The following is a 27053-nucleotide window of genomic DNA, read 5'->3' on the forward strand; positions in this document are numbered from 1 at the left end:
TGACCCACCCGCTGCTCCCCTCAGCAGTGTAATTTGTCAAAATGCCTGTTCTGCCCCCCACTCTCACTCTGTGCCTGGTGAATCCTCTCACTGCTCCTGCACCTCTAGCCTGTATCCCAGTTATGTATATACTAATAAATAAATCTTAAAAAAAAAACAAACAAAAAACTCCCCTCCTTAGATATAATTGGACTTTCACTTCTGTCCATCTGACCCTGCATGGTTGATAAACTGAAACTCACAGGTACAATATTGGAAAATGCCCTTGTATGATAGTTAATGTACTATTCCAATATTCCAGTCATTTTATTAACTGTCTTTTACTCAATCACTAAACATTTACTCTGCACATTGTCCAGATTTTTAAGCATGTGAGTGCTTTTTAGAGGTTATTTTTATGTTTTATCTAATGCTGCTACTATTTTCAGAGGAAGGATTACCTGAATAAGTCAGTCTACATGACAAAAAAAAAAAAATTCAGTGATAAAATAGGCCAACCATAATTCCTCTTCATTTACCTCTGACATTGAGCCAGTCAATAATGTCACAGATAAATTCCACAATTCCCATGTTCCATGGGACACCCTCAGAAGCCATAGTCACCACTCATCATGTTACCCAAAGATAACTCCATACCATGACATCATGTGTAAATATCACCTATCAATGAGACATAACCCAAAACTATATCTTTTCAACAAGCATATGTTGGGTGTACACCATGTGTAAGTGCAGGAGTTACAGCAGAAAACTGTAACTGTAACATGATTTCTGTCTTCATAGATGAACACAGAGCAATGAACACAGAGCAAACAATTCCAAAGAGTTAAATTTTTATGAAGAAAATTAAAAGGATAAGGAATCAGAGAGTGGGCAGTGATACCTTAGAGGGGGTATCTAGGAAGGACTCTCAGAGGAGGTGATAGGAAACGTGAATGGTGAATGTTGAGAAGGAGCCTGTCATGGGAAGTACTGGGGTGGTGCATATTGGGGTGAGGCCAGGTGCACAAAGGTGAAAAGTTCCCCAGAGAAAGAGTGGAGAACAGAAAAGACAGAGTTACTGAAATACCCGGCAAGAGAGCAGAGAGCAAGATGGGAGAAGTCAGTGCATGAGGGAGGATTTAAGATGCTCTTTTATATTCTGCTTTCTAACTTGTGGTGCCATTTTGCACCCAGTTATTTATTTTGGATGTCTGGTCTCCTGAATTGGCCTTTGACATTGAAACATGTCCTGGCCTCTGCTTCTGCTTTCCTGGAGCTGGGCTGGTTTTTCTGGTCATGGTGGTCAGTTTCCTGGCCTCCTCCCAAGGCACCTTTCTCAATTTCTTTTTCTAGCCAAGCTTCCCAAAACTGCTTGCTGGGCAAATTAGTTTTTTAACCTTACTATTTATGCATACAAGAACTGGGGTGTACGCCAGAGATGTAGGGAGTGAGAGGATTCACCAGAGACAGAATGTGGAGTAGAACAGGCGGATCTACTGACATACACTGCTGAGGGAAACAGGGTGAGACAGGAGAGGTCTGCTGCATTGTGGGTCAGCTCCCTGGTGGGGAATGGAACTTGTGCTGCGGGATTGCTTCATAGTGCTGAGTCTTAACCCCTTGCGCCACCAGAGAGGCCCAGTTTTTAACCTTATAAAATTGTACCTGACAGTGCATCCCAGGCAAGGAAATAACAAGGTCAAAGCGGCTGACACCGGCTCATTCTTGGTGTGCTGAGGGGACAGCCAAACCATTTTGGCTGTAGGGTAGTGAGTGATGGGACGAGTGCCCAGGCCAAGAAATTAGAAAAGGAAATTAGAGAGCAAAGCAAGAGACAGAGGGTGCTGTCTTCTCTTGTGGCCAGGGACAGGAGCTTGGACTTTGGGAATAGAGGTTCGCCATTGAGCGTGCCTAGCGATTTAAGTCTGAGAGTCTGAGATGCTTAAGATCATTACTGTGTTCTTGTATAGACAGGAGGCCTGGCTCCTCCCAGAGTCACAAACTACCGGTCTTTCATCACAGCGCTCGGTAGGTTGGGTCCTCTTTTAAGAAATCTTTGGAACCCACAAGTGACACACCTCCTAAATCAAAGGAAACGAGCTTTATGATTGGGTAAATCCGGGCGTGTGATTCTAACTTTCCCTGGGGCGGAGCCCACTGATTGGTTACCATGTCTCCCTTTTCTTCCAATTAGGTCGCTACCCGGGGTCCCATTCACCTTGTGAGATGAGAGCGCTCTCTTATTGGCTGTCGTGGTATGAGTGACAGGAAGTACATCCAATGGCACAGCAAGGCGGCTGCGCTGCCAGGAGCTGTGGGCTGCAGAGGCTGGGCAGTGCTGCGGGAACCGCAGGTTGTCAGTGAGCTTGGCTTACTGCCTCCGACCCCGAGCGCCGTCCGCGCTATGGCCGCCCCGCCGCAGCTGAGAGCGCTACTCCAGGTGGTCAACGAACTGCTGCGCAATCGCCGCTACCACGCTGCGTTGGCTGTGCTTAAAGGCTTCCGGAATGGGGCAGTGTGAGTGGAGCGGTCCGGGCTGAGAGGCAGGCCTGGTTGGGGTCCAGGGAGCGGGTTTCGGGCCTGGCACCTTCTCGCTCTGTGCCCTTGAGCAGCCCTAGTTTGTGGCTAGGTCTCCGTGTCCACCGTCTACGCGGTGGGCACTGGATTATGAGTTCTGTTATAGAAGCCAGGGCTCCTATAGTGCTGCTTTCTGGATTCCCCCCAGGTGCTTTGCAAACTGGCCCTCGTGTCTTGACCACTGTCATGCCACCCCTAACCCCTCTTTTGAGCCCATATCCTATTCCCTATCTCCATTGTGCTCCCTTGGGCCTGTCTGTTTTCTGTGGCCCCAGTTGCCCAACAGGAAAATGGCCTCTGGCCTCTAGCAGGCAGGCGGGGCCTCCTGCCTGTACTCCCTGCATTGAACAGTCGGTGCCCACTTCATATTCCTTGTCTGTGTGACGCTAGTACTAAGGTCCCTTCTGGAACAGAGGACTCTTGGAGCATAAACCTCAGGATTGGCAGTAAAAGAACTGCGAATACTTGCTGGGCAAACTGATTTCACCCTAGCCATCAGATCTGTAGGAGAGGTCTAGGAGTCATTTTGCCTGTCTGGTGACTGGAAGGGATTTGACCTCCTTTAATGGACTGAGTGAGGTAACACTGGTTTTCTGGATATTATTCAGAGGTATAGGACCACACCTCCTTTAAAACTCAAGTGTAACAGCTATCATTTACTGAGATCTTGCTGTGGCAGAAATGGGGACACAGCAGAGAGCGAATCCAGCAGATCAATATCCTCCTGGAGTTGGCATCTAGAGACAGCATGGCAAGGTGGTGAGGGTGTGGACTGTCTCCTGTTCAGTTCCGGTGCCACCTACTTAGTGAGTTTGAGCAAGTCCATTTAGCCTCTCTTAGCCTCCATTTCCATAAAATGTGGATGATAAACTATATTAGACTGTCAGAGGGTTGAGTCAGTATGTGCAAAATACTTAGAAAGTGTCTGATATGTGCTGGCTGCTGTGACTATTGTTATATTCACATGGATGTCCACAAGCCTCGCACCCCTCACCGTTTCCAGGCCTCTGCTTCAGTGCCAATGAGGCGACCCCTAAACACTCCACCTCCTTCCCTACTTAACTTTTCTCCACAGTGCTTTTTTTCTCCATAGTACTCATCTGACATAGAGTAGTTCACTCATATATTCTGATTTTATATGCCTCTCTCATTACAAAGTGTATTTCATGGAATGTGAATCTTTCTTTACTTCTTGTTAATGTAGTAGGCTCTCAAATATTTACTGAATGAATGAATATATGTGCAGAGTAAGAAATGCCATATTTCCATTTTCCAGATGAGAAAACTGGCTCAAAGAGGTAAACTCATTTCTCATGGTCACATCACTTGGTCAGGGTTAGAGCCAGTATCTAACCCAGAGATACCTGACCCCAAGATCAGGCTCTTGGCTTCCATGGGCACCAGAGTCAGGTAGCAGTTGGTTTGCTCTAGCCAGATCATATCAGCCATGCCATGGTGCAACCAGGGTGGAGTGAACCCTAAGATAACATAGTGGCCTTTTGTTAAGCAAGTTATGCTAATGGCAAAGCATGAATGACAAGGTACCATATAGGCTCTGGTGCCACTGAGCATTGCCCCAACGTTGATTTTAGATACCTCATCCCACCCCAATTCTCCTGGGGTGCAACTAACACACAGTTAGTTGCTCTAAGATCCTCTAAGGATAAGAGCATTTTCCTATACAGTGAAACTATCATGATTGCATTTCGTAAATTAGTAATTCCATAATATTGACTATCGACAACAGTCAAATTGTACCAGATGCTTCCCACTTGAGTGTCCTTAAGACAATGAAGATAAACATGAAGGGGAATGTGATCTTGAGCACTTCATCCTCAGAGGTTCAAATAAGGAGATGGAAGGAGGATCAGGGGGCTTTTTGCCACATCTCCCTCAAGAATGAAAACCATTCTCAGCACTCAGATTGTCCATGTCCCAGAAATGTGACATCTCCCTGGAGGGATGCCCTGTTACTGTGAAGGGCTCTAGAGGTGGAGAAACCTAGGTCACATCAATGTCACCTCAGTCACATCAATGTCATCTATCCAGGAAGAGGCTCTGGATAAGCAAAGGGTGGGGGCTAGAAAGGAATTGGCTATCGTTTTCACTCTCTAGCCACGTACAGAACGTGACCACGGATGTACCACAGCCCTGATACGAGATTTGTGCATGCTCACTTCCCAGGAAAGTGAGCAAAATGGGTCTTTTGTTGAAGCCTGAAAATTCATGGGTGAAAAATAAATTCACAGGATTCAGGATAGTCCAGGAATTACTTGTTCAGTATCTCAAGTCCAGAATGGAAGGAAGAAACATTGAACTGTATCTCATTCAGATGCTTTTACTCAGCAAAACACAAAAGTCAAAAACAAGGATGTGAATTTTTGAGTATTTATATTTCTGAAAATGAAACAGTTGAGCAGGCTAATGAATAAGAACTTAGTATTCAGCTACAAAAAAATAGCGAGATGCTGGATGATTCCTTAGACCGCTTTGTGATATGTCTTTAAGATGCTATGAAAGTCATTGTTGAAAAGAGATAGAAAGGATGGTGGGGGCAAGAGGTGTGAGTCTTGAGGTAATTTTGAAACATTCACATGCATTTTAATAGTTTTAATTAAAAAAATAACCCTTACTCTTAGGGCTTTTGAAAGTACAGAAAAGTTTAAAAAACAGATAATTCCCATATTACTCCAGCCCAGAGGACATGGTGGTATATTTCCTCTGTGTTTTTAAAAAATAGTTATTTATTTATGCATACAGGAATTGGGGTACAGGCCAGAGGTGCAGGGACGGGGGTAAGAGGATTCACCAGAGACAGAGTGGGGAGCAGAAGAAGCTGACTATCTGCAATACACTGCTGAGGGGAGCAGTGGGCAAGACAGAAGAGGTCTGCTGTGTCATGCGGGTCACCTCCCTGGCCAGGGATTGAACTTGTGCTGCAGTGGCTGCCAACAGCCTCTCAGTGCTATGCTTTAACCCCTGGCACCACTAGGGAAGGCCCTGTTTGTTTTTTCTTTTAATGTATTTTTACAAAGTTGAAGTTGGCCTCTGTATAGTATTGGAAAGAGGTACATTTTGAACAAGTAGAGGGAAGTACAATGTTAAGTAGCAACTATGTTAGGGAATTTAACTTAGGTTGACTCACGTTAGGGAAGTTAACTAGTGTTAAATTCAAGATGGACCAAGCTAAAGATAGAACCATTTGGAGATTACCTCCCTTCATAGTTCAGTTTATTGAGCACAGACTGGATGTCAAGCACCAGCTGCTGGGAGAGGATAACCAGACAGAGTACCCATCCTCACAGAGACCACAATATAGTGGAGGAAACAGATAATCAGAATAGGAAAAGTAGTTATGAATTATGAATAATTAATTGAGTCATTAACCCAGGAGTATAAAGTGCTACTGAGAAGTCTGGGGGTCTGTGGCAGTGAAAACACTGTCCTAACTTAGACAAGCGGGTCAGGAGCCTTCACCAAGGATGAAGGAAGAGGTGTATCTTGCAGAGAAGAGTATTCCACAGGCAGAAGGAACAGCCTCGATAAAGGCCCAGAGGCAGGCAATAATTTGGTGTGTCAGGGAACCACCAGGAAGGCCAGTAGGGCTGGAACAGAATAAAAGGAGGGTAGGAGTGAAGCAGAAGTGGGAACCGGGGCCAAATTCCTGAGTACTCTCAAGGCTGTGGCTGAGGGAGGAGCCTGGTTTTTTTCTGAGTAGCGGAAGTGTTGGAGACTTTTAAACTGAGAGTGATCTGTTAAAAATAAGAGCCTGGGGTGTCCCTGGTGACAGGGAGTCTGAGTGCTGTCAAGCTATCACCAGCCACTGCGACATGAGCGGCCTGAGTTTGATCCCCAGCCAGGGGCTGACCGACATGGTGCAGCAGACCTCTCCTGACCCACCTGCTGCTCCCCTCAGCTGTGTATTTCAGTTTATCTGCCTGTTCTGCTCCCCGCTCTGTCTCTGCTGAATCCTCTCACCCCCCTGCACCTCTGGCCTCCATCTCAGCTCCTGTATGTATAAATAAAATACATCTTTAAAATAAATTAAAAAAATAAAAAGAAGAGTGTGGTTTCAGGGGGGAAGTCAAGCTAGCGACCAGACAGCAACCCCATGCCGCCAGCCAGCGGAGTGGCATGGTGGAGGGCCTTGCCTCCTTCCCAAGCGTTGTCTCCTGCACTGGCATTCTAATTAGCCTCTGAGGTCTGACATTGCCTTTTATTGTTGGGCTAACCAAGACTCACTTATTTGAAGTTTGATGAAAAGCCAGAGACCACACCACTGAGGTTATCAGGTGGGGTCTGAACCCAGATCTAACTAGAAGGCAAGCATTAATTCCGCTCCCCAAAGGATGTGAGGACTGGAGGTTGGGAAAGGAGAGAGTCAAGGAGAGCCCAGAATGAAGCTGATGTAGGGATGCCAGAGTAATTGTGTGTTTTTTGTTGTTGTTTCTACAGCTATGGAGTCAAAATCCGGGCCCCTCACGCGCTGGTCATGACCTTTCTCTTCCGGAGTGGCAGGTACTGACCCCACACCTCTGCCCCTCCTGGAACACCTCTCAGACTGTTAGGGAATGTGGTCACTCTCCGTGCTAGGATGGCAGTTCACCAGCTGGGCCCGCCCTGTCCTGCCACCACTGAGTCTGAAAGGGCAGCTGTGAGCCCAGCTTGAAAACCTCATTCCCCGCCTTCCAGGCCTGACCTTCACGACGCTCTGCAGCCGCACCTCAAATGCACCCCATCCTCCTCTCCTCCATCCACTCTGGGGTGTCCTTGGCATTCCAGGCACAGACACTGGCTGATGCAGCACCCATCACACACCCCAGGAACCCCCTTCCTCTTCCACGCACCTGTATTCCCTTCCACAACCCACACCATTTCTCACCATGCCCTAAATGTCTTCCCTCCCTCTGATTGCTCGTAACTCTTTCCTCAAGGGACTTCCAGAAGCCACTTGTGGTCTAATTTTTAACATACTTAGCTTCACCTGGAGCTTATCAGAATCATACCAGGGATAGCCTACCGACTAAAACCAGCTAATAAGATTTTCTGTATCCTCATTTTACTTATTTTTTTTGTGTTTGGGTTTTGTCCTCCAAGCCATTTTTTAAAACTTGAACTTCAAGTTTCAATAGAAACTCGTCCATTCAATAGTTACTGAGCATTTTCCATATTTTAGACACTTTTAAGTGCTAGGGATACAGCAGTGAACAAAACTGACTGTGATGGCTGCCTTCCTGAAGTTTGTGTTCTAGCAGGAGGCAGCAGAAAACAGCCACAGTGAGTGAGGAAGCGTTTCGTATGCTAGAAGGCAGTGCAGGCTGTGGGAGAGAAAAATGAAAGCGAGGGAAGAGGGGAAGGGGCCGCTCATAATGGAGGTCGGGCAGGCTGCAGAACTACGCAGGGAAAGCCTCATGAGAAAGTGACACGCAAGACTTCCAGGGGCACGAGCTGTCCAAGTGGTGTCAGAGCAAGGGGTGTTTCAGGTCAAGGAAGCAGCCAGTGCAAACGCCCTGAGGTAAGTTTGAGGGAGCTGGAGGGGAGAAAACAAAGAGAAAATCACAGGGTGACCTGGGCCAAGTATGTCTAGTTTCAAGCCATAGAGAGAAGTTTGAATTTTCTTTTAAGTAAAACAGGAATATATATATGTGTGTATATATACATATATATATTTGAGTAATCTTTTGATAATGTGAGAGTGATGAGTTTGCTGCCAAATTAAAAAGTGGGGGACAGGGTGAAGAGAACAGAAGTGTAGATTAGGAGGCTGCAGCAATATGGCTAAGATGATGGCGTGGATGTTGGTGGTGGCGGGTTCGACACCAAATGTTCTGAAGGTAGGATGAGTGTCAGCATTTGAAAGTTGGGAAATCCAGCTCTTTGTCTTAGAGCTGGAAATGCTCTGCCCATCTGCCTGCGGGCACAGACCAGCTGACTTCTGACTGTCCATGCTCGCCTGGCAGATTGCCACAGGTCTCAGCAGACCCACTCAAGGCCCTGTCAGTCTGCCGGCATTCACTGGCCCTGACTGATGTCCCACAGGAAGGTCTGCTCCTGTCCTTGATTATTGAAAGGTGAATCATTCCCCTACTTACTGTTCATTTCTCAGCATAAAGACAAAATTTAGCTTGGGCCACCTCTCTGCACAGCCTCCCGTGTTGAGAATTTCTCTCTGTTCCTTTACTCCCTCCTCTCTATCCCTACCCAGACCTTTGCACAGGCTGATTCCTCTGCCTGGGATGCAACACCTCTCCCCCTTGACCTCATGACCCCTCATCCTTCAGACCCAGGATCACCTCTTCAAGGGTCACAGCTTGACCCTTGTTTTACGACTATTTTGTTTCCCTTTCCCACTGCCCATAACTTCATGTGGGCAGCAAGTAGATCTACTTATTTTTTTCCCTGAGAATTCTGCTGTGCCAGCATATATAATACACTTACACATTCATTTCTTTATTCAAAAAAAAAAAAAACAAAAAACAAAAACCACCAAGCACCCCAACTCATTTATTGATTATCTAATGTGCGCAGGCCCTGTCCTGCCTTCCTTACCATGAATAAATCAGATCTAGAATCTTCGCTTGCTGGTGGCTCCCATGGGGTGTGGCAGAGTCAAGGACACATAATAAAACAGCATGTAAATGTTGGTGCTATGAGCAAAAAGCAGGTTAAGGGGACAGAATGTGATGGACGTCCTTTTATGTCGGGTGATGAGGGAAAGTCACTCTGTGGAGGCAGCACGGAGTCAAGGCCTGAAGCAAGTGAGCAGCCAGCCCACAGCGCTTGGAGGGTGGGGACCTTGGGCTGAACGAGCACCAGCCCGTGAGCGCCTCACTGGCTGGGTTTCGCTGGCCTGAGGGTGAGTGCCTTGGAGGCCAGGCCTGTGCTCACAGTGGCCCACTGTATTTGTGCAGCCTCCGGGAGAAACTGCAGGCCGTTCTACAGGCCACGTACACCCATTCGAGGAACCTGGCCTGCTTTGTGTTTGTCTACAAAGGGCTCTGTGCCCTGCAGTCCCACATGCAGGGCGAGACCTACCAGGCGCACTCATTCCTGTCTGCCGTCATCGGGGGCTTGCTGGTGTTTGGGGACAACAATAACATCAATAGCCAGGTAACAGCCTGGGACGGGGCTGGGGTCTGGCGTGGTGCAGGTGTAGCAGAGGGTGTGGGGGTTGAAGAAACTGAGCTCTCAGCTCCCTTCTGTGTCAGAGTCCCTGACTTACTAGTCCCTGTGTGACCCTGGGCAAGTCACATCCCCTTTAGCTTCCACATTTGTAAACCCAGCAGTTAACTAGAATCCCACAGTTCTCAAAATAGTGTGTGCATTATTATTCTCTGGGCAAAGGTTTTTAAAAAAAAATTGAAAAATGCTCTACAGTGAAATGTGGGGTAAAATGGTGACTGTGGAGTAAGTTTCTGATCAAATAAAACTTAACACATTCAGTTTTCTATAAATGAATTATGTTTGAATGGAAGAATATCTGTACATTATTCAATAATCACTGTTAATACAGAATGAAATGAGAATTAAGCCCATTATAACCTGAAAAAACACTGATGTCATTTTCTGTTCATGTATTCATTGATGTTCATAAAATTAAATAACCCGCTTCAAATTAAAAATAAAATGATTAATACAATAAGAAAAAAAAACTTAACACATTCAGAGAATTTTCTTTTATTCTCTAACTGGCCTTTTTTTGCTGGATTAAAGTTGTGTGGTTTTTTTGTTTGTTTAAAGATTTATTTATTTAAGCATACAAGAGCCAAGGTGTAGGCCAGAGGTGCAGAGTGGGTGGGTGAGAGGATTCACCAAAGTGGGGAGAAGAACAGTCAGATCTACTGAAATACACTGTTGAGGGGAGCAGCAGCTGAGACAGGAGAGGTCTGCTGTGCCATGTGAGTCACCTCCCTGCCCGGGGATCAAACTCCTGCAGTGACTGCTGATACCTTCCCAGTGCTTAGACTTAATCCCTTGCGTCACCCTTTTGTTTGTTTTTTAATGAAGTAATGATGAAACTAAATGTCATATTCATGTCCTTCTTTGGCAATATGAAAAGTTGCCGCTGTAATTTCTATGTCTTATTTTCATGTAAAAGATGCAGGCTGAGCACCTCCTCATGTGCCTGGTATACTTCTAGGTCATGATAAAATCAGAAAATAAATCAAAAAGAAAGTCTTCACCTCCCTCCAAGTGTAAAACCACTACCCAGACAGGTTAGCTGTCTTACGCAGCAACGGTGTCTGCTTCTGATATTGTCTGTCTGCACCTGAACTTCTATCTGTGTACACACTGGGACTTTTCCACCAAAGAAATCATCTGCTTTTTTTCTCCTTCACATAATGTATCCTGGAGACCTCTCTTGCAGGCCCTCATTCTTTCTCACAGCAGATTCTCTGCTGAACTGATGGCCCTGTCTTGAGTTCACTGGTCTTTTCTGGGTAGATATTTCTGGATGGATGGATTTATTTTTTTTTAAGCTTTTTGTCATTACATGCATTTCTGCTTACATGTTGTCAGTCCATGAGTTTCTAGAGTTGGAATTGTGGAGTCTATGGATGTGAGCGTTTGGTATTTTGCGAGTTTCCCCAGTTTTACTTTTTGTTGGAATTTCACTGGTCTTTGAACTCCGAAAGTCCAGAAATCCTGGTCACACCCATGTCCTGCCCCTTCCCCACCTTTTCCTGATCCCAGACAACAGCTATTCTGACATCCTGTCAAGCCCTTTAACAAATGTTACTTAAATGGAGTCGTGATAGTATATAACCTGGGATTGGCATCTTTCATACAGCGTAATTCCCAGTGTCACTCTAGTAGTTCATTTTATCTAGTAGTTCATTTCTTTTTATTGCTGAGTAGTGTTCCATGGTATGTACACAGTTTGTTTAAATATTCACCCACTGAAGGACATATGGGTTGTTTACAGTTTGGGGCTATTAGGAGTGTAGCTGCCAGGAACATTTCTGTGTAAACTTAAATTTTCATTTATCTGAGGTAAATGTCCAATTGTGCAACTGCTGAGTCATATGGTATATACGCACTCACCTTTATAAAAAATTGCCAAGCAGGGCCTCCCTGGTGGCACGAGGGGTTAAGTCTCCCTAGTGGCACAAGGGGTTAAGGCATGACTGAACTCATGCCACTGCAGCATGAGTTCGATCCCCAGCCAGGGAGGTGACCCACATGGCGCAGCAGACCTCTCCTCTCTTGCTGCTCCCCTCAGCAGTGTATTTCAGTAGTGCTTGTTGTGCTCCCCACTCCATCTCTGGATATTTCCCTCACCCCCTCCCACACCTCTGGCCTACACCCCAATCATTTTATGCATAAATAAATGAAAAATAAATCTTAGGGAAAAAAACCTCACCCACTTTTTAAAAAATACCTGCTATAAACCACTTAAAATCATCTTTTTTTCAAATCAGCTTTGAGAAACTGATCCAGGGCACAACAGGAGGTGCCCGGGTGCATGGGCGTGGGCAGCGGGCTCCCAGTGACTGTGCCCACCAGTAATTCATGTTCCCTTCCTGCAGATCAACATGTACCTGACATCACGTGTCCTGTTTGCCCTGGGCCGTCTGGCTGTGGAGAAGGGCTACATCCCGGAACCCAAGTGGGACCCATTCCCATTGTTCACTGGGCTGGTGTGGGGGCTGGTGATGTGGCTCTTTGAGTACCACCAGGCCACACTGCAGCCCTCGCTGCAGTCTTCCATGACCTACTTATACAAGGACAGCAATGTGTGGCATGACATCTCAGACTTCCTCATCTACAACAAGAGCCGCCCTGCCAAGTAACACGACCAGAGGCACTTATGGGGGCTTCCGCACCTGAGTGGGCTCCAGGCAGTGTCAGCTGCGACTCGAGACTGGCTCCATTTCTGAATCCTTCCTGAAGATCCTGCCTTTTCAAGATCAAGGATCTCAGATTCCAATTTTTATCAGCCCAGGGTTCCATTTGCTGATGTAAAGGCCCTGACTTTCAAATCCCATTAGATACTCTGGAATGGTGGAACCAGCGACTGAGTCAGGCTGAGAAGCCTTGGTCATGAATTCAGCTGCGCTGCTTGACTTCTGTGGGACCAGAGAAAGTCGCACCCACTCTGGGCCTCAGGGGTCATCGAGCCCAGAGGAAGGCTCGGAAGTCTCTCTCTGGCGGGTATGTTCTATGACTGTTCCTTTGTAACAGAGGGCTCCTTGCTGGTGGGCAGTGGGTTACAAATATGTTTTTAAAAATATTAAATTCCTTGTCTCAGGTACTGTTCTACTGGAGAAGCTCTAGAGTTCTACTGTCCAATAGAAACACAATGTGAGCCATATATATATATATATATATATATATATACACACACACACACACATGCACACACCTATATATGGTAGTCACCTTTAAAAAAAGTAGAAAGCAGATGTTATTAATCTTAACTATTATTTTAACCTCAAATCTCATATTAATTAATTAACATATAATTAATATAAACATTGAGATATTTTACACCCTTTTCTTGTGCTGAGTTGAAGCAGGTGTTCTGTACACCTCAACTTGAACCAGCCACATTTCAAGTGCTCAGTAGCCATATGTGGCTAGTGGCTGCCATACTGGACAAGAGAGACATGGAATACTTGTATCGTTGCAGAACATTCTAGTAGACAGTGCTGACATAGAGCTGGAGAACAAGGGTTTGTATCACAGCATTTCTGTGACCTTGGGGAAGGTCTTTAACCCCTCAGAGCCTCAGTCTCATAAAATGAATATAATCATAAATACCCAGTATTCACATTAGACTTGTATAACTGACTTGCTTTTACTACTATTGACTACTATTAAAATGAACATCTACTTTCTTCTGGGTGCTTTGCACATATTATTTTTAATCCATGCAATAACCTTAATGGTATGTGTTTTAATCCTCCTGTCACAGATGTGAAAACTGAGGATCTGAGAGAAGTAACTTGCCCAAGGTAAAACAACTAGTATGATAACCAAATGAGCCTTTGAACCCAGATCTTTCTGACTTCAAAGCCCATATTTTTTTCAGTGCCTTACTTTCAACTCAGGAACCCAAGCAATGCTGTGCAAATGGTGGCTGGTAATACAATCCACTCCAGAATAGGTGCAAGCTCAGATACCTACTGGGACCTGGCAGGTGGGATACATGTAATTTCTAGGTACTGTGAGAGAGTGGAAAAATGGATTTAAAATCACCACGTGGGCATCCCTGGTGGCTCAGTGGTTAGCCTTAGTGCTGTCAGTCTATTGCCAGCCAGTGCGGCATGAGTTTGATCCCCCACCAGGGAGGTGACCCACATGGCACAGCAGACCTCTCCTGCCTCGCCTGCTGCTCCCCTCAGTAGTGTAGTTCAGTAGAGCTGTGTATTTCAGAATTCTGCTGTCCACTCTGTCTCTGGTGAATCCTTTCAACCCCTCCCCCCACCTCTGCCCTATACCCCAGTTTGTATATGCATAAATAAAAATAAATCTTAAAAAAAAAAATCACCACATTAGACAAATCAAACAGGTTTCCAGGAAGATTTGATCTTTGGTCTACCCATTTCAGACTCTTAGTCTAACAGGAGTATTTCATTCTCTCTTATGTTTTAGGAGTTAGTAGAAATGTGCACGAGTTGCTGGAGAGTTTTAAAACACAGAACTTTTCTCACTGGGTTTGGGGTGGAGCCTGAAGGTCTGCATTTCTCAAGGCTCCCAGGTGCTGCCGCTGCTAACAGTTCTAGACACATCTACAGTTAACAGGATCATAGGAAATGATGTAGAGGCAACCATTATCCCATGTGACAAGTGAGGAAACACTTGCAGAGTTTCCAGGTAGTCAGGGCAGGATTATGCCTGCTTTAACTGTATTCTCAGCCATGATGTTATACTGCAGCTCTGGGCTCCGAAGTTCACCCTATAAGGTCTATGAGATCTAAAGACTTTTGGGAGGGGAGAAGGTGACCACCTGACCACCAGCAAGCAGGCTTTTGAGCAGATGCTGGAGGTGCCCCATCCATGGCCCCTCTAATTTACCTCTTCAGCACACAGCAGCCAACTTTTCCAGCTGTGAATTTCTGCCTGAGACTAGCTAGCTACTGGCATTCACTCGCTGCCCAGAGCAGACTTACAATGCTGGAGGACTAACATATCCCAGGAACAGCCCTTAGCCATGACTGTTGAATACCCCTCACTTGTACCCTTCATCCAGTTATCACTGGATGGGGGAACTCTGAGGTGCACTCTGGCCCAGCAGGACTGAGCACTGGCTGTCCACTGTGGTCACTTGTTTGAGACCCCCTCTTTCCCTGTCTCCCTTCCTCACTCCCCTACCTGATTCCTGCGACCACTTCCCATGTAAACCACTTGCACTCAATTCCTTGTCTTGGGGCCTGCTCTTGGGGAAACCCAAACAAAACTTGGCCTGTGTTGCATCCAGTTAAGGGGCACTGGAACATGACGCCTAGGGCCAGGCTTTGGAGCAGAGTGCCTGGACTCAGCCAGTCTCCTTGGGAAAGTGACTTAACCATTCTGTGCCTCTTTCCTCATCTGTAAAGCAGGCGTTCTAATAGAACACACTTCACAGGGTAGTCGGGAGGATCAAGTGATATGATGCACAGAAAGTAAGCACTCAGTAGATGTTTGCTGTTACTGCTAATATAATGTTCAAATGGAGATGAAAGCATGAGCAGAAGAACTGAGTACGCCCTGTTCTTAGCCGGTGCTGCCCCCTAAGTGAAGGCAGACCTTGGCTGCCTGTCCTCCTGACGACCCCCCATGCAGCTGGGGGTTGGTCGGCTTCACCACTGATTGTCTCTGCTCTCTAAGAATAGGTTTCCCTCACAGATGGCATCTCTCTGGATCCTGCCAGAGCAGCTGGTGCCTCCAACTGCTCACTCCAGGGAGGAAGGCAGTGTGGTCCTTGTAGCTCTCTGGCTTTTAGCAGGCCTGGGAGGAGTCCCACTCTGTTGCCTCCTAGCTCAGCTTCCATTTTCTAAGATCTGTACAACAGGGAGTGCCAAAGGGCCGCTGGCACACAGAAAGCGCTCCATTAACGTTAGTTCCTGAAACAGCACAGTGGTTTCAGGAACTGCTACATGACTATGAGGCTTTCTGCCATGCAAAATCTCAACAGTAATTTTTACTAGTCAGTAATGCGTAAGCAGTGCAAAACTTAAAAAATACAAAAGGTGTATAATGGGAAATTTCAGGCTCCCTCCTACATGTAAGCTCACCCCCAGCACCTCCTCTCCAGCCAGGGGTCCTTGCTGCAGCCTTCCCAGTACGGCCTCCCCTGAACAGGCTCGGCGTGGCCGCCATCTTTGTCTCACGACATTGTCACATGGCCCTGCCACCTCAGCCTCTCTGGCCTCTCCTCCCGTCTTCTGTACCTTTGGTTTCTCTTTGGTCAGTAATCTGATATTGATGCTTTGAGCTGTTCCCACATCCAACCCCCACATAGCTCAGGCAGGTCCACAACGCCAAGTGAACAGGGAAAGACAAAGCTGAAGTTAATTTGGGGCCCTTCTGCTGCTCCGTTCCCAAATTAGAGCTTGTTCAGTGGACCCACGTGAGAGCCGGGATGATTCACTGGGTGGGACGCCAAGAAACTGCCGCCTCTGATGTGCACTACTCCCGCCCTCCTCATCGCAGGTTCCAGACTGGAGCCTGGAGATGGTGTCTCTCCACAATGTTCACTTCTCTCACTCCTATGAATATATTTTGGGCTTATAGGAGCCAGGCTTTGAACCTGAAACCCTCTCAACCCAGAACACTGCTGTGCTCTACCTCCTGGAGTGAAACCCACATTGCCACACTCTGGGACTTCAGATGGGGTTCTTCTTTGATCAATTAGAGGGTGTTTATAAAAAAGAAATGCTTGGGTTTTTTCCTCTTGTCTGAGATTCATAGGCAGAAGGTGAATCTTACTTCAGCTTTGCAGAGCATTGTGGGTAAGGTTTTACTGTAATCAGGGTCTCCGCAGGATCACAGGACCGGGGGGGGGGGCGGGAGGGAGACACTGGGCTCTCTTCTGAGGATTTAAAGAGGGCTTCTAATAGAGGGCTCCCCACTTTCTGTACCAGGTATGGTGTTCAAAGCTGCTGGCAGATCTCATGATTTCATAAGGTGGAATTGGCATGCAGGTTGTAGGGTCTTTGTGGGAACCTTGTTCTCACTACTCTTCTGGGCTGGACTTTAGCTGAGACAAGAATCAGGGCCAGGCCACATCAGCTCTCTTAAGCCTCCTCTTTAGGGTGTCTTTTTTATGTGTATCATGAATTCCTTTGGCATGTGGTGACCCATGGAACTTTCTCAGAACGCAGTTTTTAAAACCCATCAAGTATGGGCCCTCCCTGGTGATGCAATGGGTTGAAGCACAGCACCATGAAGCTATTGACAGCCACTGTAGCACAAGTTCGATCCCCAGCCAGGGGAGTGACCCACATGGTATGGCAGACCTCTCCTGACCCACTGCTGCTCCCCTCAGCAGTGTATTTCAGTCAATCTGTTCTGCTCCCCACTTTGTCTCTGGTGAATCTTCTTGCCCACTGCACCTGTGGCCTATTCCCAGTTCTGTATGTATAAATAAATAAATCTTAAAAGAAAAAATACTTCAGTGTATTTTTATTTATCAGGGTTTTCTGTAACCCTAATATAGAGCCTATATTTTATGTATTAAGATTACAAAATATCGTGATTTGGTGATGGGAAGCCAATGAGGATTACAACTGAGATGGAAAAAGGCATAAAAATGACGTAAAAATAAACTATTATTTTTTTTATTTATTACAAAAGTTTATTTTTACATCATTTTGCACATTTTTTTTTCCATCTCGATTGTAATCCCCACGGGTTTCCCATCACCAAATCACCCGTGTGCCACCACCATAGTCCCGTGCATTTCCCTCTCTTCCCCCCCCACCCCGTTTTTGATCCCATTCCCCACTCCACATGTCCCATTCCCCACAAAATGTCTCTGGTATATAGTTGTTCATTATTTTTGTTAAAAAATAAACTATTGGCCCTCCCTGGTGGCGCAGCAGGTTAAAGCACAGCATTGAGAATCTAAAGCCGCTTCCACCTGAGTTCGATTCCCGCCTGCCCCGGAGGTGACCACATGACGTGGCAGACCTCTCCTGACCCGCCCGCTGCTCCCCTCAGCAGTGTACTTCGTCAATCTACCTGTTCTGCTCCCCGCTTTGTCTCTGGCGAAGTCTCTCACCGCCCCTGAGCCGTTGACCTGTACCCCACTTCTGTATGCACAAATAAATAAATCTTAAAAATAAATAAATAAATAAATAAACTATTATTTTAAAAAAATAGATTACAACATATCACAATTATATCGAATGTCAAATAACTATCCAAAAAATTGTGTTTGTAGTTTTGTAATATATGTTCTTTTTAACACATTAAATAACAAGATCTAGTGGTAGGTTCAAAACTACCATGATTTCACAAGTATGGTAAGTATAAATAACTTGTCAAGATCCCTGGAGCAGTTGTGACTAGATCTGGAAATGGCTGTGGTTTCTAGTGATGATTTCTATTTCTAAAGTCCCAGATGCTGCTAATAGGTCTGGTTTGTTGCCTACATTCAGAATAAAAGGAAATGCTACTAGTAAGAAGCTAGTGAAACTAGAGAGAGGGTCTCCCTGGTGCATAAGAGCTTAAGTCTCAGCACTGTGAAGTTACCAGCAGCCAATGCAGCACAAGTTCAATCCCTGGCCAGGGAGCTGACCCACACGGCACAGCAGACCTCTTCTGAATGGCCGCTGCTCCCCTCACCAGTGTACTTCAGTTCACCTGCCTGTTCTGCCCCCCACTCTGTCTCTGGTGAATCCTCTTGCCCTCCCGCACCTCTGGCCTACACTCCAGATCTTGTATGCATAAATAAATAAATAAATCTTAAAAAAAAAAAAAGAAAGAAAATAGAGGTCTTTTTTTTTTTTGTTCTGTCCAAGTTCATGGGACTCAGGTTCAGTTTTCTTGCTGGAGAGTGACATTCCAGCCTGTCCAAATAACAGCTGTCATTGTTTACCATTGAACATGAGAATCATAAAAATAAGGCTAAGGTTGGCTGAGTCCTTCTTAAATACTAAATGCCTGGTATACTGGAAGTTAGGATTCAGCAAAGAAAGAAATCTGTTTTTGCCCATCTGGGGCTTATAGTTTAGGGAAGGAAGACAGATCAATGAATATACAAATGAGATCATTTCAGAGAATGATTGGCACTGAGAAGCTAGAGGTACGGGGCAGAGTAATAGAATGATTTGGAAGGAGAGAACAAGAGGGTTTATTTTCCAGGGAGGGCCTCTCTGAGATGACGTTTGCTTTGAGACATGAATGATGAGGAGTCAGCAGAGATGTAGAGGAAGGGGGTTCTGCTAGAAGGCTGAGAGCATTCCAGGGCCCAGCTGGAGGCCGGCTGTGGGACAGTGCAGGGAGCGGCTCTTTGGCATCTTGGAGGGGGAGTGTGGAGCGCTGGCTTAGCCCAGTGCACAGCGTTTGGGTTTACTTCTAAGTATGATGGGCAGCCTTTGTGAGGCTAACCGGGGAGTGATGTGATGTGATTTACATTTTGGAAAAATCCTTCTGTTATGATCCTGTGTGTGGAGAACACTGTATAGAGAACCAAGGGAGAGGCCATGGTGGCCTGGACCAGGATGGAGCTATGAGGTAGAGAGAAGCAGACAGGGGGTACAATTTGGAGCTACACTCAGGGTCAGGGCTTTGGAGGTAGTGCTGAAGGAAAGGGACCCCACCATTTCCTCTTCTTAGGCCTGTCCTCCCAGCCCAGCAACAGGCCCTGACGTTGCCCCCTCCCCTTGCCTCCTCAGGCCCCTATGGCCCTCCGTGGCCCCTTCAGGGCCAACCACCCGCCCACTGGGCCCCTGGCATGCAGGCTTCCCAGCTGGCCCTGATTGTTGTTACTCCCCAGGGAGTCATGGGAACACACTCCCCCTGTCCCCTCCACCCCCCTCTTCCCAGACAGGGCCAGGCCCTAACAATGCCCCCTCAGCCAGCCAGTGGCCTGGACACAATGCCCCTGTTTCGGTTCATTGCCAGCTCCAGGAGGCCTGCTGGGTTTCCTGGCCTGTTTGGCTTATATATAACTCTGGCTTCCAGCAGGGATTTTTTGTTGTTGTTGTTAAAAAGGGGGGGTGAGGAGGAGAATCTCTGGCTCCTCCCCTCTGAATATGTTAATATATTATAAGAAGCCCTATTCTTTCCATCCAAGCCCTCCTTACACCCCTCCCTGACAACATTTGCCATGTGCCTGTCAACCTCGGGACCAAATGCAGGTCAGCAGGTGTCAGGGAGAGAATGAGAATAGAAGGAAAGCTGCTTGCTCCACCGTGGCCAACCTCCACTGCACTGCGATGCTGACTATGAATCAGGGACACCCTGAGGGGTTTCGACATGTCAGGCACCTTGTACACACCATATAGCATTACTTCTAAGATGCCATAAAAAATCAAATACATTATTTTGGGCCCCCAAGAAAGAAAACACTTGGCTGTGCTTATATAACTTCCTTCAACTTCAGAGATATTAAAATATGAAAAAAAGACTTAGAATTGATGGATATGGAGATTGTCACTTCCACACTTCACTGACCTCCAAACACATTTTTCACCTGTCTCTGTGTTACCTGTGCCTAACAAAGTTTGGGAGGCAGTGCAGGGGTTGCTTTGTGAAAACTATTGTGTGACCTGACGAGAACAGTTTTTCTTTTCTCATGTGGAAAAAATCAAGAGATGCAGGCAAACTGTTGCAGTGACTCACCCTTCATTCTTAATAACAGCTGGTATTTATTGAGCGCTCTCTGTGTGCCAGGCCCTTTCTCTGTACTTTAATACCTCAGGTAAAATCCCAACAACTCTGTCAGGTAAACTATTATTAAACTATCATTACTATTACTGTCATCCCATTTTACAGATGAAACCCCCAGCTTCTCTTTTTTAAGGGCACCCCTGCCCCCCCGGCTGTGGTCCTGGTCAGGGCAGCATAGCTGCTGTATCTGGTGTTCCCTTTCTCCTTGGACAAGCATAAACCCTCCTCAGAGCTTGTGAGGAAAGGAAGCGGCAGTGGCAAGTGGAGGGGAGAGATATCGGCAGAGCGGGAGCTCTGGGAGTAACAGGTGTAGAGGGAAGCAGGCTCACTGACTGACCTAGACCTCTCCATTTACACTGGACCTCGGACCGTCTGGCTGATCACCTACTGAACATATGGAGGGATACTTGGCCACAGACTTGGTCAAGGGCACACGACCAGGCAGCTGTTGGCTGGCACTAAGCCCTGTGTCTCATGTTTCACCATGAATGCCCGCTTTTCCTGCTCCTCCACGTCCCTATCTTCTCTTTAATTTCCTGCAACACAGAAGCACTGTGTTGGTTGGTTCCTTGGCAGTATTATATGACTAACAGTAGTTAACATTTATTGGGTGCTTACATCAAGTGCAGGCATCAGAGTTTGCAACTCAGAAATCTGGAATGGCAGGGCAGGCTGGGCTGGACTAGATGGCCTGGAGGGTTCTGGCTCAAAGGCAGACAGCACCAGGCTTAACACCAGGATGGTCTGGCTAATATCTAGAACCACTGTGTCAAAAGAGAGCCAGCTATTTGAATTTTTATGTAGCATTTTCCAATTTAAAAAATCTTAAAGTTAATTAATAATTTGTGGGCAAATTAATATCATACTTGTGGACCAGTATCAAACTCTGCTTGTCTGGGCACCAGAATCATAAAGGAGCTGTTCCCCCCTATGCTATATGGATGAGGCAAGCAAAGCTCTTCAAGCAGATAAAAACTCCTCCAAGGTTATCATGCCAGGAAGCTACAGAGTTGGGATCTGCCTGAACTGCAATGCTCGCTCCTCTCGGATGGGTAAGCGGGTAAGAGGCCTGTGTTCAGGCCACAATTGGCACAGCGACAAGAGTAAACTGTCAGTCAAACAGAGACAGTGTAGTAACAAGGGATCATTCAAGGTGAATGTGATGTTGCGGACATAAAACTCCCCACTTCCCTCTGCCAGAACTCGACAATGCCTCTTAATAAAAGTTGGTCACCACATATCATTTCTCCCAGTTTGCACTCTTTATAATGATGGGATGCTGATGTTTTGAGATTTTTTTTTTAACTAAGACTAAGTTTAGGGGAGGCAGCATACGTGTAATAAATCAATTATTTGTGTCTCTTGTCAAACTTTTTAAGGAGTATATTGCACATACGCACAGAAATCAATCAGACTCTCCCATTGGACTGTGAGTGAAAGTGTCAGACAGTTCTTTCCAGCAGTCTCCCAGGCACCTAGCATTAATGTTTGGCACATAGTAGGTGCTCAGTAAATAGCTGTGGATTGAATGATTCAGAAGAATGAATTGATGTGTCTACCATACAGAACAAGATTCCCCTTTATACCCGCCTGACTTGGAAGCTTATGCTGTCACTTCTACAGCATCCTGCCCTTTGGGAAGAATTAAGGGAAAGATGATTCCACACAGAGGATCATGAGCCCAAGATCTTCTGCCCCTTTGGAGTAAGGAGTTGCTGGAAGTGGTGTGGGGGTGAGCACCTATTAGTCAAACCACATTGATCATACCTTTTGTTAACCACATAGCATAATCTTGATAGCCCTGGCTCTGGAGACAGGGTGGCAGCATGAAGCTCAGGCCCTGGATTTTGCAGTGGAAGAGGCTAAGTTTCCATTTCAGTTCTGCTGTGTAACCTTGAGCTGAAAGTTTCTCTCTGACCTTCCTCTTGAACCATATGAATAATCAAACTTCACTTACAGGATTAATAGGTTGAAAAGAAATCATCAATGAAAGTGGCTGCCCCGTAATTGTAGATTTTTTTGAAGTCTACCAGTCTGAGAATAGCTTTGTCAGGACCTGGCAGGCTTGGGGCCAAAAAGCCCCATCTAGCAGGACTTTGCAGCATTCACGTGGATATTAATAGATACAGAAGGCCCTTATACCTTCCTTAATTTCACATTGGGCTTTCTGAGTTTTACTCCTTTCTGCTGCAGCAGGACAAGAGAGGAATTGTGGGAAGATAGGCACCTGCTTCTACCTGGGAGGTCCTTGAGCACTTTGGGAGAACAGGGACCTAGAATATCCCTGGTGTTGGCCTCCCCAAGTCTGAGTAATAAGGCTTTTCATCTGCTATGTAAGCTCATGTCCTGGTTTCAGTTTCTTCATTGGGCCAACAGTAGCACTATCTGTCTTTTCTTCTCCAGCAACCAGTACAGTGGTCAGCAGATGATAAGTGCCCAATAGATGTTTGTTGAATGACTATTGGGTATGAGGAGGCCTTACAAAATGAATGCCTTTTTAGAACCTTTAAGAAGATGTAACAAAAGGAAGCTCCAGGCCCTTCCTGTGTCGCAACGGGTTAAGACGCAGCATTGCAAGCTAGCAGCAGCTACTTCAGTGTGAGTTCGATGCCCACTCAGGGGGGGTGATGCACATGGCGCAGCAGACCTCTCTTGTCTTGCCCGCTGCTCAGCACTGTATTTCAATGATCTGCCTGTTCTGCTGCCCACTCTATCTCTGGTGAATCCTCTCACCACCCCTGCCCTCTGGCCTGTGCCCTAGTTCTGATACATACATACATACATAAATAAATAAATAAATAAATAAATAAACCTTAAAAAAAGAAAAAGAAAAAGGCAACTCCACCTGGAGTAGGAATGTCTTTGGCTTTTCCTGCACTCTGTTAGGTGCTGGCATGGTTATTTTGAGTTAAAAGCTACCACCTTAATGATAGCTTCACTGTTTGGAGAGAAGGTAGACAGGCTAACACCAGAGCTGGAAATCCAGCACACCCAGATTCTATCAGTGGCTGTGTTCAAAAGGCCCCAACTCTCAATCAGCCCTGATTTTTCCATCACTGTCTCTATGGTCCCTGCTAGTACTGGCATATGCTAGGATTTGTGATGAGTAATTTCACAAATTGCTCCTTTCCTATATCATCTCATAGTTTATGAAACAGTTTCAGACCCCTTGTTTGTCATCTCATGGCAATTCTGCAAAAGGCCAAGGCAATGTGTCCTTTAAAAAAAAAAAAGATTTATTTATTTATGAATACAGGATTGGGGTACAGGCCAGAGGTGCGGGGGCGGTCAAAGGATTCATCAGAGACAGAGTGGGGCGCAGAACAGACTGATTGACGAAGTACACTGCTGAGGGGAGCAGCGGTAGGTACAGGAAAGGTCTGCCGCGTCCTGTGGGCCGCCTCCCTGGTGGCCACTTGTGAAGTGGCTGCCGTAGCTTCATAGTGCTGCGCTTTAACCTATTGCGCCCATTTTATAAGTAAGAAAACTGAAGCTGGGCAGTGAGCTCTTGTTTGAACGGCACAGACACGGGAATGCCCCTCCATTATTCTCCGACCACCCTCCAACCTTTTTTCCAGTCACAACCTGAGGAACTAGCCTCTCTGCAGCCCTCTTCCTCCGGGGCCAACGAAATCTGGCGTTTGTCTCACCTCTACATGGCCGACAAGCGTGAGCTCCCAGAAATGGCGGGATTATTCCTCCAAGGTGGAGTCTGCCGCCAAGGCCTGGTCAACCCGCATCCGCGGGCTTTGTACCCCTACCTCTCTCTGGACTTCTATTTCTCCCGCGACGATGTGGCTCTGGCTGGCGTGGGCCACTTCTTCCGCGAGCTGGCCGACATGAAGCGCAAGGGCACCAAGCGTCTCCTGAAGAAGCAAAGCCAGCATGGCGGCCACGCCCTCTTCCCGGAAGTCCGGAAACGTTCCCGAGTGGGGAAAGCCCGGGGCTGTGGAAGACGCTCTGGTCCTGGAGACGAACCTGACCCAGGCCCTTCCGGATTTGCAGGGCCTGGGTTCTACTTGCGGGGCGCTCATCTCTGTGACTTCCTTGAGAGCCATTTCCTTGATAAAGAAGTGAAACTCCTCAAGATGGGCGACCACAGGACTAACCTCTGTAGGCTGGGCTGGGCAAGCATCTCTTTGAAAGGCTTACTCGCAAACTCCACTAGATTCCTCCACAGCCCAGCGGCCTTTCAGGGGCCAAATGGCACTGAGGCCTCCCTGGTGGTGCAGAGGTTAAAGTCACCAGCCACTGCAGCATGAGTTCAATTCACAGGGAGGTGACCCACATGGTGCCGCAGACCTCTCCGGTCTTGTCCGCTGCTCCCCTCAGCAGTGTATTTCATCAATCTGCCTGTTCTACTCCCCTCTCTGTCTCTGGTGAATCTTCTCACCCCTGTACCTCTGGCCTGTACCCCATTTCGTGTATGCATAAATAAATAAAATAAATCTTTAAAAAAACCCTGAAGCTTAGAAAAATGGCTTCAAGGAATTATAATTTTAAGCTGTACCACACATTTTGCTCATCAGCAGTTTCTTCTCAAATGTGAATGTGTATAAAAATCACCTGGCATGAAGGTGGGGTGTCGCTTATTAAAATGCAGACATTCTAGGGGCCCTCCCTGGTGGTGTGACAGGTTAAAAGTGCAACACTATGAAGTTACCCCAGCCACTGCAGCACAAATCCCGACCAGGGATGTGACCCACATGGCGTGACAGATCTCTCCTGTCTCGCCCACTGCTCCCCTTAGCAGTATATTTCAGCCAGTCTTCCTGTTGTGCTCCCCACTCTGTCTCTAGTGATTCCTCTCACCCTTTTGCACCTCCGCCCTGTATCCCAGTTCTTATATGCACAAATAAAATATTTTTTTAAAATGCAGACATTCCTAACGGACAGAGCTGGAATGGATCCAAAGTTAGTAAGTGCCCAGGTGATTCTGAAGCCAGGGCCTACAGAACACTCTTGGAGAGCCAGCGTCTTCATGCTACATTCTAGGTGGGCTTTGGGCATCAGCATCTGTTTCTTTCAAGACCTTTCTGAGCATCTCCTTGGGCTGGGTCAGTCTTTGGAAGAGGCCATATTGGAGCATCCAGTAGCAGAGAAGGCAGATGGAGAAACCTGGTGAGTGGTGAGTGCTGGAACTGAGGCAGATGGTGAAAGAGGTAATGCCCACGCTGGAGGGATTTCTGGAAAAGGTGATATTTATAATGGGCCTAAGGAGTTGATTCTTATATTTTAACTACTCTGTGTGTGTGTGTGTGGTCTCACCAGATGACAGCAAAGTTTATAGCTATAATCTCGCCTTGCACATTTCTGCCACCAGTGCTGGCCCATGGTGTGGCATAGAGGCCAAATCAGCTGACCTGAGTAATGAGAAACAACTGATAGAGAGGTTGCCGGGTCCCCGGAATAAATGCATTTTAATGATCAGCATCCTCCCTTTGTGAGGTCCAACATGGAATTACCTTAATGGTGTAAATTACTGATCATACTGTAAGCATTGGTTACCTCTCTGCTCCCCTCTTTCTCTTTCACTAAACTGTGCTCTCCTGGAGATCAAAGTCAAGGTCTGAATCAAGATGCAACCTAAAGCAGGCTCTGGAATGAAGGAGTTTTTTTTTTTTTTTTCTTTTTCAAATGAAGGCGTTCTAACAGAAGCTAAACATTAACTATTGAAGCTATTCCACCTAAAGTAGACCCTGGGGACCTCCCTGGTGGTGTAGGTGTTATGGCTCAGGGCTAACATGCTATCACTTCTGCCACCTGAGTTCGATCCCTGGCCAGGGAGGTGACAGACTTCTGCTGTCTCCCCTGCTGCTCCCCTTAGCAGTGTATTTCGGTAGATCCACCTGTTCTGCTCCCCACACTGTCTCTGGTGAATCTTTTCATCACCACCCCCATCACCTCTGGTCTACACCCCAGTTCTCCTATGCATAAATAAATCTTTTTCAAAAATGGGATTTGTATAAAAGTTTCAAGCTTCATTGGGCAAAACTCTGCTTGGGCTTTGGGTGAAAGGATGGGGGAGGGCACAGGATTGGAAAGACGAAATAGGTGCAGAAAACTGAGGGTGGGAGATGTTATTGGGGCTTTGAAGGTAGGTCTGAGAACTCAAAATGAAAGGCAGTGTCTGGAGATTCGGACTGAGGGTGCTGAGGCTACAGGTGGGGCGTGTGCGCGCGTGTGTGTGTGTTCTGGGGATCACGTGTGATCTGCTGGCGGTGAGATGTGCAGCCATGGATGCTCAATCCCAAAGATCTTCAGAGAGCAGCAGCTTGAGGTGTGTCGAGGTGGGGTGGGGGGCGGGGCAGGGACCTACCCGGCTGGGGGCGGGGAATGTGAACGCGCCTGGCACCGCCCCGACAAAGCCTGCGCGCGCCCGATTCTGCAATTGGCCGCGCCGCCCCGCGCCGCCGCCCCGTCCCTCCCTCCGCCCCCGGTCCGGCGCGCTGCAGCCAACAGGCGGCTTAGCCGCTGCCACCGTCACATCCAGCACAGCCAATAGCGGTTGCGCTCGGCGGCTCGTGGCTCTTTCGCGGCAAAAAGGATTTGGCGCGTAAAAGTGGCTGGGACTTTGCAGGCTGCGCCGGCCGGGGGCAGACCGGGATCCGAAGTGGGATCGTGCCCTCGCCGCGGCCAGTCGCCATGGGCCCGCGCCGCCGCCGCCGCCT

The 27053-nt window shown here is 47.0% G+C and overlaps 1 protein-coding gene and 1 pseudogene across 1 annotated transcript; both read left to right on the top strand.

The window, feature by feature from the left end:
- The first annotated feature begins 2334 nt into the window (after positions 1-2334).
- On the top strand, positions 2335-13400 carry PXMP4 (peroxisomal membrane protein 4, 24kDa). Its single transcript, XM_004687276.2, has 4 exons — positions 2335-2499; positions 7015-7077; positions 9471-9669; positions 12090-13400. Exons 1-4 carry the CDS (start codon positions 2387-2389, stop codon positions 12351-12353), a joined length of 639 nt encoding a protein of 212 aa, XP_004687333.1. The 5' UTR covers positions 2335-2386; the 3' UTR covers positions 12354-13400.
- Positions 13401-17994: 4594 nt separating this feature from the next.
- On the top strand, positions 17995-24569 carry LOC101622754 (annotated as a pseudogene).
- Positions 24570-27053: the final 2484 nt, after the last annotated feature.

Source organism: Condylura cristata, unplaced genomic scaffold (assembly GCF_000260355.1).
Source record: "Condylura cristata isolate star-nosed mole 26May11 unplaced genomic scaffold, ConCri1.0 scaffold00022, whole genome shotgun sequence".
Classification (NCBI taxonomy): Eukaryota; Metazoa; Chordata; class Mammalia; order Eulipotyphla; family Talpidae; genus Condylura; species Condylura cristata.

Excerpts from the sequence above, each read along its gene's own strand:
- PXMP4 (XM_004687276.2), top strand. The coding sequence starts at position 2,387 with ATGGCCGCCCCGCCGCAGCTGAGAGCGCTACTCCAGGTGGTCAACGAA. Across the intron at positions 2,500-7,014 it reads GGCTTCCGGAATGGGGCAGT|CTATGGAGTCAAAATCCGGG; the intron begins GTGAGTGGAGCG and ends TTGTTTCTACAG. Across the intron at positions 9,670-12,089 it reads ACAATAACATCAATAGCCAG|ATCAACATGTACCTGACATC; the intron begins GTAACAGCCTGG and ends CCCTTCCTGCAG.